The sequence below is a fragment of the Nesoenas mayeri genome (assembly GCF_963082525.1).
Source record: "Nesoenas mayeri genome assembly, chromosome: 1".
Lineage (NCBI taxonomy): Eukaryota > Metazoa > Chordata > Aves > Columbiformes > Columbidae > Nesoenas > Nesoenas mayeri.
The window spans coordinates 146,251,197-146,269,104 of record NC_137541.1 but is presented as its reverse complement, the minus strand read 5'-3'; the positions used below and the strand labels follow the sequence as shown (position 1 = coordinate 146,269,104).

Genomic DNA, 17,908 nt, shown 5'->3' with positions numbered 1-17,908 from the left:
TATAATTACAGTGGTATTTCAGTTCATTCTCTTCTAAGGCCTCATTATTACTGTACCTAGAAGATGGAAGGCTTTAATATAAAAAGGTGTTAGGTCTTCAAACATCAATTTTTCTCCCATTTGGCAATGGCACTGCTGAAGGTAATGTATCAGACTTCTGATTTGGTGGAAGAAGTCAGCAGTTTCACACTCAAGCACCACCATCTTGAATTCTCTTTCCCAATTAGCAGATAAGATGGTGTGGGAAGCTCAGCCTCTGTGAAAGGCAAAATACTGTTGCTAAATGAAAGGAGGTTCTGGATTTAGCAGGTCCCAGGAGATGCTGGCCATCACCAAGGCCTCTCTCAAGATGTCTAGGGTCCCAGCTCATGGCCTTGTGCTGCTCGCCCCCAACCCCACCTCTACAAAGGACCGTCAGCCACCTTCAGTGGCACCTACATCATGAGTCCCCTCCCCTGGCTCTCCACATAGTGCATGCTGTCAGACACATAATGGGCTAATAGAAGGCCCAACTAAGTGCTATAACCAATTGTTTAACACCAGCTATTTAGATTTGATTTACACAAGTTAAGCTTGTCAAAAAACAGTGCACTTAAGGCCACTTCATATTTCAGATTTCCTTAAAGAAGTCAGCAATTTATTAAGAAAATAATAACAAGAGACCTCTGTTTATACTGATGTCTATATTTTAAAAGTTTGAGTAAGGTTTACCCAGGCTTCATAATATAAAATGTCTTTCAGGATCTTAAGTGAAGCTGCAATAAGTTTAAAAAAAAAAATTAGTTTCTAGAAGTTTCTAGATAAATGGCTGTCTTGCAGTATCACCCTTCTGGGGCTCGGCGAGATCTTGATGAGAGTCTCCAGTGCTCTAGGTGGGAACACTGGCTGCAAGTGTACTGTATCAATCTTGATGCTGTCACAGGAGTTAGTCATCCTCTGAGTCACTCTCCCCCCTGGCTGGGACACACGTCCTGATTGAGGACATGAGCTGGTCCTGGATCTGTTTCCTGGGGTTCTCCTCAAGGTCTGTCTTGATGGCACCCGACTCTGAAATCTTCCACTCCAGTTCTGTGCAGAGCAAAACAACAGAGCCATGAATACAGGGAAGCAAACTGGAAAAAGCTCACCCTTGCTTCTCCAGCTGACTTATCACCCTGCCATCACCACCACCAAAACCAGGGCCCTGCTCTATTCCTCCTCCTCCTCTTCCACCCCTAGGTCTCAGCCCCTGCCCCATCTCCTGAGCCCTCTCTAGCCAAGCTGGTGAAGGAATACTGCTCATATGTTTCAGCTGTTTCCATCATGTACTTAGTTCACCATAATCAGAAGAGGGAGGGAATAAATATGCAGAGGGGCAAAAAAAAAAAAATTGTGACAATTCCATTTACACATTTGAATCATAGGTATTTTTCAGGGATGTACTCTGTAAGTGCAATTCACCCCTTTCCCACTACACCATGCACTGACTATTAGTTTCTTAGCAAGACAGTAAGGGAGACTCCACCACCAGTAGTAGGCCTATTACTTTATAGACTCAAATTGGATTGCTTCCTAGAAGTGGTAGGAGGTTTCAACTGAATGTTGTATTGACTCTTCTCCTAGTCCTGCTGGCAACCCTATCATTAAATCTAATTTACTTCAGACATTACAGAGTAATGAATACAACCTTGCACTTTCTTTAATCTCTAGTGAAAAATCCCCTGGGCTTAGGGGAGAAGGAAGAAATAAAAGAAAGTGCAGAATTTCAGTGCCCAGCTTTCTGTGATGACTGAACTAAGCTGGCTCAGACACCTTTGGACCCCCCCCCCCCCCCCGCAAAGTCAATTATTTATGTGTTAAAAATGGGAGAAAGCTAACTGTGGGTTCTGCTACTTCAACTGTGGGTTGCTCACTTCAGTGCAAAACTAGGAAACTGCTGTAGTTAAGATTTAGCTGTTATCAAATCAGTGATCTTGCTCGTTTTTGCCCCTTCAGACAGTTTTAAGCAGGGGAGCGTTTTCTACAGCACATGCTCAAAATATCCTGTAAACTTCAGGGTTTTAGCAAAAAAACCCAAACTCTTTGCATCCTATTCCAGTATAGGCAGTGACATTATTCAGCAGGGACCTTGAAATGCTGCTGAAATGTGGTTCACTTCAGATAAAGAGGCCTCTTAAAGTCTGACCTTGAAAAAACCCTGAAGACACCTGGACCAACATGCCTACACAGAAAGCAGATGAGCCTGCTTTTAACTGAAGTCCTCTAGGCTACATCCAAGTCACATTTGCTTTCCAAGAAGAGCCTTTTCCACTGCTGACCTCTGTCTTCAAGCACTGCTGTAGGACACCATCCCAAAGCACCCATCTCCAAAGAGCAGCGTCTACTGAAGAGCCACAGCGCTCTGTGAGACCCACACCACCACCCTCATCTCCTGAAGCACATCACACTGATGAGGCTGCATGACCAAGCCTGTCTCGAGGCTGCTGAGATGGGCAAGGAGAAACAAGTCTAGGGAAAACAGTGACCTCCAGAAAAGGTAACAGCCTCTCCCCATGGTGCCTTGTGTCCCCTGAACTACTGGACTACCCCTATCTCCAGGAGGTGGCAAGAGGAAAAGGAAGCTGCCAAATTTCAGGCTGGCAGCCCCATTTGGACAAACAGACAGGGTCTCTTTAAAGGTTCATGAAGAGTGGAGCTCACATGCCAGGATGACAGACAGGCAAATGTGAGCCATCGGCCTGAAACTGAAATGAGAAGTCCTACAATGCAACAGGCAGCACCAGTTATCAAGTGCATAGATTATCAAGTAGCTTGGGGCAAGGTCAGTCTTTCAGGTAAGAGAGCCAGAAAGAACATTTACAGGTACTATTTACCCTTTAAAACATTCAGGAAAATTTATTTCTCCCATCACAGGGTGTGAATACTTGCATGCACGTAATATATATACGTTGTCCTACTCAGCTACTCACTGATTTTACATGATAGCCTTAATTACACGATGTTGAGCCATAAGGATGTGAAAAAAAAAATCTAATATAATTTTTAGTACCTCCCTTCTTCTCCTAAGCCACACTTCTCTCATTGACAGCAAAGCAGTTTTGCTTTTCATTTGGAAGACCAGAGATGCAGATACTCACCGTCCCTTGTCAGGTTCATGCCACCAAACACCAAAGGCCCGATGAACTGAGCTTTGATGTCTCCCTCCAGGTAGACAAATATTGTAGGCAGGTTCTTATCAGGGTAGTTGGGAATGCAGGTGGTAGAGATAGCTTTGATGAATTTCACATCTCTGAACTTTCTTGCAAGCGCGCTCATATGTTGGTTTATTAAGGCACAGAGTGGAATTCTGTAGAGAACAGCAACAGGCACACAAAGAAAATATAAAAGGCAAATTAGACAGTAATGTGCTCCAGAAGGAATGTTGGAAATATCAGCTCAATGAGAAGCATTTACAGAAAGACAAATGTACCAGAAGTAACTTCTGAATAATTTTGTTGTCCAATATTCCAGCAGTCAAAGGAAACCAGCATCATTGGACATTTTGATGTGTGGTGGGTTTTTTTTGGTTGTTGTTTTTTAAAATTAGCAATATAGCCTTCCCCTTTATCATATAGAGAAACTGGTTTATGAAGATAGGATAATTTAGAAATTGCATGAGCAAGGGCAAAATAGAAAGCAGGTCCTGAAAGGAAGTATGCAAATCATGGTGAACACTTGTGAGGCTATTCAAGACAGTGATCAAAATCAAGTACTTCTATTCCTGTCTAGAAAAACCTAGCAATTTATCAGACCTTTTTGATGAGTTTTTCCACCATGCTGACAGGACTGGAAACCCTGTTCACTCCATTTTTATGCCTCTAGAAACCAGGCTAAAGACACACAGTGATGCTTCTAATGCACAGCCCCTTGCACTTTATCCAAAAGAATTTCCAAAGCTTGGATATTTCAGTGGCAGCAGCTCCCTCTATGGTAGCTGTATGGTACAAGTCATGCTGTGCTGTACAGATGTATAAGAAAAGCCATTTCACGGTAACATCATTTTAGAGCTAAATTCAGCAGTATTGAGTCAACAGTAATGAAATTACTAAATCAATTTTTTATTTCTTAGAACTCCAGAATCAGCTTCTTATTTTCCACAATAACTACATATTTCTCTAGAGTATTTCAGCTATTGACAGTCAAAGGATTAAAGGTTAAAAACAAATTCTTACCCTTGTTTGTAGAGGTGCAGGACTACCCATATACCTTTTCCAGCTTTTGTAACCTCCTGAACATAATCTTTTCCTGAAATCTCCATAACTTCCCCAAATTTATTCTTCATTTGAGCTGCTTTCATTTCTGCTAACCTTTGCTGCCTGAACAGCAAGAAATGAGAAAGAGAGCTTGAGAACAGATGCATTTTTGACAGAACAACATGTAAAAGGAGCTGATTGAAACACAAACTTCAAAAGCACATTACAAACTCCTTCAAACCCCAGAGCAACAAAAGCAAGTCAACATAGTCAATGGAAGCTCTCCTGCACCAGAAGTTAAAAACAACTTGCAAGAAGTATAACTATATTCCATTGTAGGGGTTCCCCCCCCCCATTTCCACCCTCTGCAGACATTTCTTCTGCAGATACTACACTACCAAACTAAATGGAAAAACCCACACGAGATGGAAAAGTTAAAGAGATAATGGAAAACCAACACTGTAATTATGTAAATCTGCAGCACCTTAATCTCATTCATGCAAAAACTGAGAAATCTTGGAGGTGATTTTCAAAGTACTCAGAATCCCCAGTCATGCACTCAGCAGGTGCACATTATCTCTGCAAAACTAGGTTGTAGATAAAGGACACTGAATTTAAATCCAGTTATCCTATTAAAGACACTTAAAAGCTCTACCAGAAACACAACCCACTTTTTCTATCATCAGATCTAACAACATCTTTCCTCTCTTCAACAATATCTCACAGCACATAAAAGAAAAAACACTCAAATTTTCATTAAAGCCAAATTCTGCATGCTGCTCTGACCTGTACATTTCAATAGCTTTCTCATCTTCCTCATTAAATTCATCTTCATTCTCTTCTAACTCTTCCAGAGTCATGTCCTCATAAGTTTTCACTAGAATGGAAGAAACATCAATAGAGCAAAAAACCTCTTTCCAAGATTAAAACTTATCTGCTTTTATCAGTCTAATAGAATTTATTTACTTTAAAGACAGATTAATTATGAAAATATAGTTTTTTGAGGTATTATTGTTACTGGATTTTTAGAAATTCAGCACTTGAGACATAAATGGAAAGACTTTAATGTAAGGGACTTCAAGCTGAAAGCTGCTTAGACTAGCACATGAGTGCCTGCACTAGCTTCCAAGTTTGGTGGCTGCAGCAGAGACGTACCTAACACACAACACAGCAGGGATGCTGAATGACAGAGGAAGGAGGAAGCATAGAACAGGTAACATCATGAGATGTTTTTACTTGCACATTCACTTAGCAGACTCCTTTTGCATTGTTCTTATTTCAATTTTCCAACATTACTTCTATAAAAACATGGAGCTGACATCAAGAACAAAGCTCTCCTGTGCTGGAAGAGTCCACAAGTTCAGGAACGTATTTGTTTGATACTGTTAACAGATGACCACCCTACATGAGAAGCAGCTTTGGTATCCCTTATAGGCTTGGAAAAGGGCACACTGCTTCACAGGCATATAAACATTACTGCTGGCCATTTCTTTGTACAAGCTTCCCCCAGGAGCCATTCCAAGACTTGTCCTGCTGCTGTCTGAGTCGGCCTGGCCACTCACCAAGAGACTTCTGAAGGATGACAAGCTGCTCCTCTTCCTTTGCACGCTCCTGTTCCTCCAGGTTTTCTTTTGGAGGAAGGATACCTTTCTTACGCAGGATATCATTCCACTCCGTGTCTTCATTTGGGTCCTAGAACAGAACAAGGAATGGATGATGTGCACTCCAGGAGAACTTTGCCACTTCCAGAAGTTAACACAGGTAAGTTTTTAACAAGACACAGCACGCTGCTAAAGTGGTAACTGTCTGGATGGCACCGGAATATCAGTGTGCATCCTCCTGATGCTGAGGCTTCTTTGTGGCCCCACACCAATGCCCTGAAGAGCAACTTCATTTTATTCCATCCGATTTACAGCATGCACAGGTCTTAGTAGGATACAAAGGTTTGAAGCATTGTAACCATTGCTGCAGCTCTTGCAAGTTTAAAGGAAAGGGGAGAAAAGCAAGTGGGTGACAGAGAAGCACACTGGCCACAGCACTCATGTACTGAGCCTCAGCAGAACAACAGACCATGAAATCAGTGGTCATTCTGGTGAAATGACACAAAAGCACCAGCCACATGGACCTAACTCTGGATATACAGGAAGTCTCCTTGGTAGATTCAAGTCAGCAGGACCATACAAGTGCTTACAGAGAAGCAAGTACAGCCTCTGCCAGACATGGCCATTACAAGGGAATCAGATCTAGATCTACACCGAGGCTGCACCTGAAAGTTCAAGAACAGACAAACCAACCCACTACACTTTGAAATTATTACAACAACCCTAAAAAACAAGTCCAACAGCCACCCATGTACTGCTGAGAAGCTCAGCAGAAGTCCTTTTAAGTTATACGGTGACATTTGTGGGTTTTTTAATACCTGAAAAATCAGTGGTATACACTCATGGGTTGGTTTTATTTCCTTATTATCTCGACTTGAGTTCACTTTGAAAACTGAATGCAATGCTCTGGTGTGGCTTGTGTCAATACACCTTACGTTACATCTGCTCAAGACCGCATCTCTTCTCTAGACCAAAATACAGTGCTCCTGGACTACCCCCCAAAAAACACACACAAAAGCCAACCAACCAAAAAAAAAAAAAAAAAAAAAAAAAAAAGAGAAAAAACGAAACAAACAAACGAAAAAAACACCACACCAAAACAAACAAACAAAAAACACACACACAACAACATTTCACAGCATCTACTGTCGTTTATCAATATACTGGTGAAATGCTTAAAACATCCCTTTGCTTACTACAGCAGCAAAATAAATACCGTACTTGGAAGAAAATAACAAACAAAACACCACAAAAGCAGACCACGGAGCTTCATAACAAGCCAGCCACACGACAGACACCTTTACCCCCGGAGAGGGGGAGGCCAGCGGGGCTCCCCACTCGCGGCTGCCCCAGGGCGCTCCGCCGCTGAGGGCGGCCCGCGGCTGCCGGCGGGGCCCGAGGCCGCCAGCCCGGAGACCTGTGCCAAACACGGCGCCCAGCCACAGTGGGCTCCCCCCGCAGCACCGGCCGCACACGGGCCGGGTGAGCCGCGACCCCCGGCTGCTTACCTGCATCCTGCCGGTGGGGCGTGGGGCCAGGGCCCAGTCAGCGCGGCGGTGCTGGGCCGGGCTAGGCCGGTCCCGGCGTGCGCGGCGCGGCCGAGGGAGGCGGCGCTCCCCAGCAAGGCAGGCGCAGAAGCGCTGCCGCTTCCCGTACCGCCTAATAAGGCCGGTCCCGGCGGCGCGGCGGGGGCCTGGGGGCGGTGCTGTGCTGGCAAGCGTCCAGATCTCGAGCCTTTAGTAGGGAGAGACATAAACCTGTTGGAGAGGGGCCAGAGTGGGCCACGAAAGTCATCAGAGGGCTGGAACAGCTCTGCTGTGAGGACAGGCTGAGAGAGCTGGTTGTTCAGCCTGGAGAAGAGAAGGCTCCAGGGAGACCTTATTGCGGCCTTTCAGTATTTAAAAGGAACCTGTAAGAAAGGTGTAGACAGGCTCTTTAGCAGGTCCTGGTGCAACAGGACAAGGGGTAATGGTTTTAAACCGAAGGAGGGGAGATTTGGGTTAGACATGAGAAAGATGTTTTTTACACTGAGGGTGGTGAAACCCTGGCCCAGGTTGCCCAGAGAGGTGGTAGATGCCCCATCCCTGGAGACATTCCAGGCCAGGCTGGACGGGGCTCTGAGCAACCTGATCTAGTTGCAGATGTCCCTGCTCATTGCAGGGGCTTGGACTGGATGACCTTTGAAGGTCCCTTCCAACCCAGACTATTCTATGATTCTTTGAAATTAGTGGGGCTGGAGTGTTCTGGCTAAATGAGTTCATGGGTTTCAACTCTTGCCATGGTGCTCTTTCTTCCCTCTTCCCCTGTCAGCATCTCCCAGAGCTGCTACAGTGCCAGTTTTTAAAAGGTCTGGGTCCTCCCACTGCATCTGCATGGGCCTGACCCCTCTTCCCAGGGGGACTCTGCTTTGTTTCCTGGGCAGGGGCCCTGACATGCACACTGTGAAGAACACCATGACTTAGAAACACTCAGTCCCTGCCTGTTTGGCCTCCCCTGGCCAGGGTCCTTGCTGCTCCCTGTCCTTCATCTGCAAGCGGAGAGGTGTGGGTGCCTCAGGGAGCAACCTGTGGCTGGCTGGCACCAGTCCCACCTGCAAGCAGCTGAAGTGGGTGCCCACTTACCCCTGGGGCTGCAAGCAGCTGCCCCTGCATGTCACCCCACAAGTGCTTCTGGAGGGGTTTTGTACAGAGGTTTTTCACCTAAGCCATGAATCTGCATAAATCATAGAATCATAGAATGCTAGGGATTGGAAGGGACCTCGAAAGATCATCTAGTCCAATCCCCCTGCCGGAGCAGGAGCACCTAGATGAGGCTACACAGGAATGTGTCCAGGCAGGTTTTGAATGTCTCCAGAGCAACAAGGCTCTGTGTGAGCCTCAGCCCTGCCCAAAACCCAGCTCAGCAGGGCTTTAATCCGAAGCACCATTTGTCTGGAGAGATGCCCACACACTCTTTTTATATCCTGTCAACCAACATTAGCTCAGAAAGGATGCAGGATGGAAGGTATGGAGGGCAGAGGAATTCCTGCCTGGTTTCCAGGTGTCGCAGCCTCACAGCTGGCACAACATAAGAAACTTCTCCTCATCCCCATGCTCTATATCCCTCACCATCGGAGTCAGACAGGTTTGCAATGCAGCTCTGCTCTTGCCTTCCCCTTTTGTGATTGTTTCAGCAGCACAGTGAGGGATACAACATCATGCCCTCTAAAAGCAGCCTGCTAAATGCGCCCTGGGAAAGAGTTACACAGTGGGAAGCAAATCAAGGCATTAGATATCAGACTAAAAAACCTGCGGAGCTACTTCCTAACACCTCCCAGCATTATTTTCTCACCTGTGAGAATTTGCTTCTGGTCATCTATAATGTATTTCTCCCTTTTCCCCCAAATTAGGGCATAGAAGGAAGATGAACCACAGGTGAGAATGACTCATTAATTGCTCAGGTGACTCACTGATGAGGAGAAAAAGTTGCCAATAAAAAGGTTCAGCCTCAAGGGTAAAGGGAACTATATTCTATAGCTTGCTATAGGAAAGCACAGCCTAGGTCAAGGTAAGAAATTCTAAAGGTAATAGGATATGTTTTTCATTTATAATACACAGTAAAAGATTTGAGGTGATTATGAGCTTCATGTTATTTTGTAAGTTAGCTGCATTTGTAGCACAGTATGCCTGTTGTAGGAATAATCAGAATATGAAAATTGTTGTCTGATAATAAAGATAAAGAATTATGGCTTGGTTTACTTGGAGTTTATCATGGACTGAGCTATTTTATTTTTGTTCCTCTCTCTGACATTTTATTATGATTTTTCTTAAATATTTAATTCTCTCTATAAAAACAAAACAAACAAACAAAAGACCCCTTATATGTCAATCTGGTGATGGATGTTCTTGGGAATTGGAAAGAGCTGTGCTGGAAGATAACTATTCAACTTACTCATAGATTAGAAATGTTATTTAAATGAGTATTTTTGCTACTCCAACTGTAAGAGTACTCTAACTGGACTGAATTTCCTAATTCTGGAGTAAATAGATGGTAATTTCTATTCTTTAGTCTGCATTGTGCTGTCCAAGTCAATTCTTTGTTTTTCTGGTGCAGAACATCTCCAGTTCTATTGTAGCAGCCAGAGATTATCCCTTGGGGAATTAATTGAGAACTTCGTGTAAAAACCTCTTGGAGTTTGGTTTGGTGATGTTTTTTTGGTTTTTGCTGTTTTGGTTTTTGTTGTTGTGGGTTTGTTTGGGGTTTTTTTTTGTGTGTGTGTGTAAGATGCTGTGGGCTGCAGGAATTCTTCAATTGCTAGAAGATTTAAGATTTAAAGATTTAAAATGAAAGGAAGATCTAACTTGATAATGGTAGAAGTCAGAATACAAATTTTTCTTGGAAGAAGAGGCAGGCTTGGGCTCAAGTGAGCTTTGAGGTAACAGTTACAGAGTTTAAGAAAAATATAATTGAAGAAGACCTGCTGTGCATCTATGTCAAATACATTCCAGGTAGTAGGGGAAAATCCTCTCTTATTTTGGGCTCTTCATATCTACTTCAATGAGCCTTTCTTGACAAGTTATCAGATCATGTTGGTTTTATGAGGCTTCTCTCATGAAAGGTAGGCTGTAACAGGCTAGTAGTTAAAATCTGAGCTCTGCTGTTAATGAACTGTGATGTGTAGCTCCGTCTCCTCAAGTAAAGAACAAGCTTTCTTCTTTATGTGGAGGAGCCAAAAGTGTAATTCACCTTGCTGTTGTCTCCTCTTGCCATCAGCTATCTGTACCCCGAGTACCTGGTTAATTTGAAGATCTCCAACCCTTTGTGTGTCCTCACTCATCAGAATGTCTGGACGTGGCAAGAAACATGCAGCAGCTGGCAAACCTGAAGCTGCACCGAAGAAAAACAAATCGGCCATGGCTGGTCTGCAGTTCCCCGTGGGCCGTATCTACGGGCTCCTCAAAAGGGGCAACTACACGGACAGGATCAGTCTTGGTGCTGCTGTCTACCTGGCTGCGGTGCTGGAGTATCTGACTGCAGAGATCATAGAGCTGGCAGGGAACGCTGCAGAGGAAAACAAGAAGAAAAGGATCACGCCCAGGCACATCCAGCTGGCTGTGAGAAATGATGATGAGCTGAACAAGGTCCTCTGCTGTGTGACCATCGCTGAAGGAGGAGTGTTGCCGAATATCCTTTCCCAGCTCCTTCCCAGTAAAACTGCCGGAGATTCTGTTTCTTCTCAGCAACTAGATGATCAGAAGTGAAATTTGCTTTTCCTGGTCTGTGCATGTATAGATGATTGGACTCAATAGCACTTATTTATGTGTTTACTTCTTTGTCATGTATTTTTCATGCTAGTTTTAATACATTTTTAAAGCTTGTAATAAAGTTCCTAGAAAGCAACACTGCTCTTTTTCTTTCTTTTCTCGGCTCCCCTTCTAGGGATGCAATAACACAGAAAACGTCCAAAAGCATCTAGCATATCACCCAAATAGCTCTTTAAAAAGTCAAGTACATGTTTACTTTTGAAAATGTGTTACGAGTAACTGTTGTGGAGCAGCCAGAGTCATCCAGATGTGTGCTGCTATTCATGTGAACTTTTCCTCCACCATGGATTCATAGTGCAATTTGTTCAGTGTCTCAGAGGTTGTTTAACTCTACTTTCAAAGTTAGTAATTCTGTGCTTTAAAGTCTTATTGCTTATAAAGCTGAAAGCAGTACTGAACAACTACCTCTCTGTAGGCTGCTCTAGTGTGACACTAAACCTGTATCCCCTCCGTCTCGTTGTAACAACTACAGGCAGTTTACTTAAAATCCGGTGCAATATTTGTGCTGTTGGTAGAGGTGACTGTCTTGCTTCTGTCTATAAGTGCAGGAAAACTAGAAGTTTCTATATCCAAACAAACCCCCAGGCTTTTCCTGAGTTGGTTATCAAAAGTCTTCTTCTGTTCGTAGTGGGTACCTGAGGCATGTTGTTGAGCTGGAAGCCAGGGGTCTGATGCAGCTGCATTAGGATCAATCTACCCCTAAGGCCACCACACCTGACAGATTTCATAGCATCTCACAGAGAGAAGAGCTGGTTAGAACCAGCTTCCTAAACTGTAGCTGGAGCATGAACTTTTTATTTGAAAATAAATCTGTCTGTCCTGTTGAGTTTGACTTAGCTCCTTCACCCCCTTAAAGCATGACGGTGTCAGAGCCTACTGGCTGGGTTTTAGGATGCTGATAGACATCATATCTGTGTGCAGCTGAGTTAATGACTCATGCCAAGCTTTGCTTACACAGAAATGGGAAGAGAGGATAACTGGCTGAGCAGACACTGATTTCAGGGTGGTGGGCAGCTGGAACAGTCATTGTATGCTGCCTGGTTTTCAAAAGCAACTATATGAGATATTGGGTGGCCTGCAATTAACCCAGTGAAGTGAGAAAAAGTGGAGGATGCTGTAGCAATGAGAAGTAAATAAACATCTGAGGGCAGATCTTAAGCTTTGTCTATATAGTGAAGATGTGCTACATATAACTAGCCTTGTGCTGAGTGTTTACACCTGTGAATGGGGAAGGAAAAAAAAAAGCTTTAAAAAAGGTACATGAGAAATGAACACATGAAACTCAAATTATTTTCTCCGTTTGACCATGACAAGGGAAAGCAGGCTTTAGAATGATTATTTCTTTGGACTAAAGCAAAATTCTAAGGGTTTGAAGTAATGGTAGAAGACTCAAGCAAGGTACTAGTTTTGTGCCATTTTAAACATAGCGCTTACAGCACCCTTTGCTAATCTGGAGAACAGTGTGTCAGTCATCATGCTGCTCCTTGATGCAAGATGCTCCTGTGAACCTGCTCTGCACCACGCCAAATAGACCCTGCAAGGCATGGCCAGTGCTCAAGTAGCTTCTAGAAATGCCTTCACCTGCCATTTTCTGTGAGATAAAGAATACAGCTCTGTCGCCCTACCTCTACTTACAGCCAAAGGCAGAGTTTGTGGTGAAGTATGGGTCCAATTAAAAAGTGAATTTTTTGGAAGAATTTCTTTGATCAAGAGCAATCTTCTTTGCTTTCTTCTAGCCAGTAGCTCAACTCGTTTGTAAATTAACCAGATAGCGTAGTGATCTGAAAACTCACCTCTCTGGCTTCACAGTAACAAAGGGTAAATATCTCCTAATCCAGATGCTCAGCAAAAGTTTATTTTGGGCCAGGGCTCAACTTTCTAGCACTCGTATATTAAAGAAAAAAATATTCAGCTGTCACCAGAACCTTGACTCTAGAAAAGACATACCCTGCAACACAGCTGTGCATGACTTTGGAATACAACTGGACTGTGTGACAGATGGGGACAACTCCTAGAAGAGAGAGAACCTGTTGTCAGAGATCCTGAGTTTTACCTCGGCTCTGCAGCATGATCACAAAGTGGTTTGGCTACTACTGGCAGCACAAAGAACAGTGGTACAGGTTCCCAGTTTTAATCCTTGATGCCTGTAGCAAGATGAGCTGTGCCCCCTTCCAGCTGTAAGAAATTAACTGCCAATCAGAGAAACTGAAGTTCCCTGAGGCAGTAAATATTAGGCTTGTTTCTAGAGAAGATCAGTTAACAAGGTGCTAAGCAGCTCTGTGAGGAGTAGTGACAAATTCTGATGCTCTCAGAGATTGTACTGAGTTGCTCTTGTGTTGGGACCTTGATTGTTTTTTATTTTGAGTGGCTGAATTATTGCTCACCCAGAAGGTATTAAGTGGTGCAAGAGCTGGTAGTGATATGGCTATCACTGTGGAGTTTAAAAGGGGTAGTGCTTGCCAGAAGTTGTGGTTTGGGGGATTTGGGTATTGGTATTGTTGAAAAAGAGACTAAGTCAATAGCTTATTTGGGTGAGAATTTGTTATATAAAAAATGACAGCATGTTTTCTTTGTGTTAGATAAACTCCTGCATTTGTAGTATCCTGATGTACAGTGTGCTGAGTGGAGCAATTAAGGCATCTGGTGTAAAACATATCTTCCCTTCTTCCCGTAAATCTCATTCCTGATTGTGGCCTGCTATCTTGCTGCAATAGGTCCCCTCACTTCTGGAAAGAAAGATCAATTTGAAGTGATATCCAGTAGATGAAGTTCTTTCCTGTTGTTCTTATTTCAGACAAAGAGATGGATTTCTAGCTCTGACTATCCCAAGTTGATGATTGAAGAAGCTGCGTAGGTTCTTACCAGGGGTAAGTTCAATGATGCTTCCCTGTGTGGTTTCTCAACACTTGTAACTATCCTGAAGCCTAGTTTGTTTAACCTTTCTCCTTAACAGAAGTTCTCCTTTGATACTGGGTCAGAAGACCTTGCTCCTAAGTTCTACCTTCCTCTCTTGAAGACTTTTTGGAAATGTAGCAGATGGCTGACCTGCTGCTCTGGCTGAGTTTGTAGATTTCTCTTGCCCGGGAACTTGTCAGGCTCTCCTAGAGCAGAGCCTGACCCATCTGCTCCTTTAGACAGAAGTATGAACAACTAGCAAAGTTTCTGAGTGGGGAAAACTGACTTGTAAGGTTCTTTGGAAGGCAGTGGAATGAGGAGGAAGAAAGGACTTAAATGCTTGATTTCTGTGTCTGTTTTTGTTTTTTCAATTCTTGCTCTTTTTATAATAGATTGGTATTGGAATGTCTGAACATGGGAAGAAAACCACAGACCTCCTCCTTGTACCAAGGAAAACCAAATCAGTGAGGGCTGGTCTGCACTTCCCTGTGGGTCTTGTCTACAGGCTCCTTAAAAGAGGCAACTACACTGACAGGATCAGTCACGGTGCTGCCATTTACGTGGCTGCGGTGCTGGAGTATCTGATCACAGAGATCATGGAGCTGGCGGTGATCGCTGCACGGGAAAACAAGAAAGCCAGGATCACACCCAGGAACATCCAGCTGGCTGTGAGAAATGATGATGAGCTGCATGAGGTCTTCTCCGGTGTGACCATTGCTGAAGGAGAGGTGTTACCTAATGTTCTTCCAGAACTTCTTCCTAAGAAGACCACATCACTTAAACGACCCCACAGATATGTCCAGTTGCAGGAGTTCTAGCTGCCACCAGGCTCCTGACCTTGTGGTATTGTTAGCACTGGCTTTCTTCACAGCTCAGAGTTTTTTCATGCTGCTTAGCATTTTTGATCTAAATTGGTGTGTGTGTAACTGTGCACATGTCTGGAAAGCTGCTAAAGATGGGGTTGCTAGTTAAGTTTTCATAGGTAGGTCCTTCAAAAACAAAAAGTCAGCTGATGACTACTATGAATAAATGAGCACTCAAACGACTCATGTCCTTCTTATTCCCTTCTATAAAATATTTGTTGCACTGAACAGAAGATTTTTTTTCTTTGGTAGCGTACTTATCTAAGGAAACCTGCTCTATGATCTTTAAAGCTTGTGTCTCCATGTGCGTGGCTGGAATCTCCTTATTTTGTATGAGCAGAAGTCTGCTTCAGACTTCATCATGGGCACAGTTAACTACTCAGGGTAAGTAGATGCACCTGGAAAACTTAAACTGGACTGCCTTATAATGAGGATAAAGTTGATGAATTATCTTCTCTAACATCTGGATACAAGGTAGAGCTGTGCTGTAACTCAAGAATGTTGCTGCACACACCTTGGTCCAAAGATTGTGTTGGAATTGTCCTGAGTTTCTGCATTAATGGAGTACAATCCAAGGAGTCTTCTACAGACAGTAGATAAACCTTGTCAGTGCTTGAGCCTTAAAGATCTTCTAGAAACTGTTCTTAAGAAAGAAATTATGTTTGGATTCAGTCTCTCTGGTACTGAGAATCCCCTTTACTACTTTGAGGCTTGTTCCATTAGGATCCAGATCAAGGAAACCTGTGCGTTAAAAGGCAATTCAGGGAGTAACCTTCTCCAGGAGCCTCCAAAACACTTGTCTTCCCCCGAAGCAGTTTGAAAGGCTACCTGAGCCCTATTAGATTTGCCCTCAGGATTGCAATGTTATGGTGGACACACACTAGTACTAATCTGTTGTGCTGTGGAGAATTTTGTTTAACAGCTTCACCAGCAGGATGCCACTCGAGCTTTATAAGTGCATTACTAGGCGTTTGAATTATTCTGTTCATAACACAGAACAGGAAAGAAAAGGAATGCCCTGGTGTCCTCCAGCTTCAGATGTAGTAATTCAGCCAGGTAAAAAGGCTATTTAGAGAACTCCATCAAGACTGACCATACCAGCTCAAGGTTTGAAAGATTCTGTTTCCTATATCTGCCCATATCTGCCTATATCATACCCATAGTGTGCTGCTGCTTTTTCTCCAGTAACTCCAATATCTCCCTGGTTTTCTGGTCTTGTGAGAACTGGGACCTTTTGAAGAATGGGCTGCAGAGTTCACCTCTTTGTATAGGCAGGCTAGGGAATTTAAACGAAGGGCAAGAAGCCAGGAATGAGGTTTTGTGGGACTGCAGCCAGAGGACTTTCTGTATGAGAAACCTCTAGCGTGTGTGTAAGCTGCAAATACCTACTAGAGGTCATGCTATGAGAAGGCAAAGAGAGAAGAGTGTTAGTATTGGGTCAGCCCCAGTATGAGTGGCTGCTGTGGGCTCTGCAGGTAGGTGATTTATAGTGTGAACAGTAGACAAATGTAGTTCTGAGGGCAGCCACAAGATCAGCTGTTGCTGCCTGTGGCAACTTTGGCTACAGATCTAGAGGGTGAAATGGTGCTGAAGTGCTGACCTGCACCATAAACCAAACCCTCCAGCTGGTGTCTTGGAAAGCAAGAGCAGCTCCTTAGGGGGCTGCTGCATGTTCTTCTGCAGCAGTTTTGATCAACACTGGCCATATGAGCTGCATCTGAAGAAAAACAGTCCCATTTCCCTGTCAGGCTGACAGTTACATTGTGCACTGTGTTGTCTCAGAGGGCTGCTCCTGGCCTGTCCAAGCCAGCCAGCCACAGCACAGGTGCCCAGTGGCAGCATGGGCTCCTGCAGCTTCTGCCACACTGTACTGTTCCCTCTACTGTGCCAACACAGCTGCTTATGGCACCTGCTGCAAACCAGCTGCTGCTAGGCTCAGGTGTTAAACCTTTTCTTCTTTTCAAAAAGCAGAACTCATGTCAAACTACATGTGTGTGCCTTTCACAATGGTTCTGGTACAACTCCAGGGTTTGCATGGGAGCAGGAAGAAGAGGTTGAGGGTGGGATGATGGCTGGAGCTGCTGAGGCAAAGATTGCCTCCAGTGCCTCCACAGCATGGGCTCTGACTGAGAAGTTCTGTGGGCATTTCAAAGGCCTCTGCCTGGAGAGAAGCTGTATCACACCAGGTGTGTGAGTTGAAATGACCCATGGAACGGGAGGTTTCAGCAAACCCCTGTGCTTGTAGAAAAAATACCAAAAAAGGGAAAATTAATGGAGACCTTTCCCCAAGTCTCAGCTCTTCCACAGAGGAAGCAAAGCTTGACCCTGGCTTCTGTAAGGGGTTGCCCCCAGTCTTGAGAAGCTGTATGGCCTGTGCTGGGACAAGCTGGCCAAGAGGTGCTGCTGCTCAGGGTACAGGACTCAGCCTGAGACCCAGTCAGAAGGAAAGCAACTATTTGGGTGGTGCTGGCTGGTCTCGCTGTCTTTGTTGCCAAATAACTAATTTAATACATCTTATGTTAAACTGATCTAGCTTTACCAGAAAGTTTATGTAGGTTTAAGCATGACTGCAGGGTGGCTGTCAAACTCAAAGCATCCTGTTGCTCTAGAAGCAGCAAGCTTGGGAAGATGTGGTCTGTCATGGCTGAGTGCCCAATAGATGCTCAGGTGTCTGCAGCTCACATCTGTGAAACTGCAAGGTAGGGAGAGGCATCACCTTCAGCAGTGGCTCGCCCTCGCTTTCTCGGTAAAACTTAACAGATAAGAACAAACTGCAGGAATACAGGCATGGGAAAGGGGTGTGGGGCACGGGGCAGTGACAGGTCCAGGGAGAACCACAGGGAAAGAGCATCCCTGGAGTGCACAGGAGTCCCAGCAGCCATCAGACATCTCTGCTTTGTCTTTAACAATTGGAGCTGACCTACAGACATACTAGTCCTGAAAAATGCCTCGCTGTGGCTGTCCTGATCCCTTTGCTCACTACTACAGCTTGTATGTTGCACTTCTAAATGTAGAGCCACCAGTGCATTTGTTCT

General features: G+C 44.3%; 3 protein-coding genes across 3 annotated transcripts; 2 read left to right on the top strand and 1 right to left on the bottom strand.

Moving 5' to 3' along the window:
* Positions 1-634: 634 nt before the first annotated feature.
* On the bottom strand, positions 635-7,406 carry PDCL3 (phosducin like 3). The gene is made up of 6 exons (XM_080361078.1): positions 7,321-7,406; positions 5,774-5,903; positions 4,998-5,088; positions 4,191-4,334; positions 3,117-3,325; positions 635-1,068 (listed from the first exon to the last, which is right to left on the bottom strand). Exons 1-6 carry the CDS (start codon positions 7,324-7,326, stop codon positions 926-928), a joined length of 723 nt encoding a protein of 240 aa, XP_080217204.1. The 5' UTR covers positions 7,327-7,406; the 3' UTR covers positions 635-925.
* Positions 7,407-10,632: 3,226 nt separating this feature from the next.
* Positions 10,633-11,052, top strand: LOC308052698 (histone H2A-like; the record flags this gene model as incomplete). The annotated part of the gene is made up of 1 exon (XM_080363291.1): positions 10,633-11,052. One exon carries the CDS (start codon positions 10,633-10,635, stop codon positions 11,050-11,052), a length of 420 nt encoding a protein of 139 aa, XP_080219417.1.
* A 3,362-nt stretch (positions 11,053-14,414) lies between these two features.
* On the top strand, positions 14,415-14,828 carry LOC308052672 (histone H2A-like; the record flags this gene model as incomplete). The annotated part of the gene is made up of 1 exon (XM_080363261.1): positions 14,415-14,828. The coding sequence occupies one exon, from the start codon at positions 14,415-14,417 to the stop codon at positions 14,826-14,828; it is 414 nt and encodes a 137-aa protein (XP_080219387.1).
* Between the last annotated feature and the right edge of the window lie 3,080 nt (positions 14,829-17,908).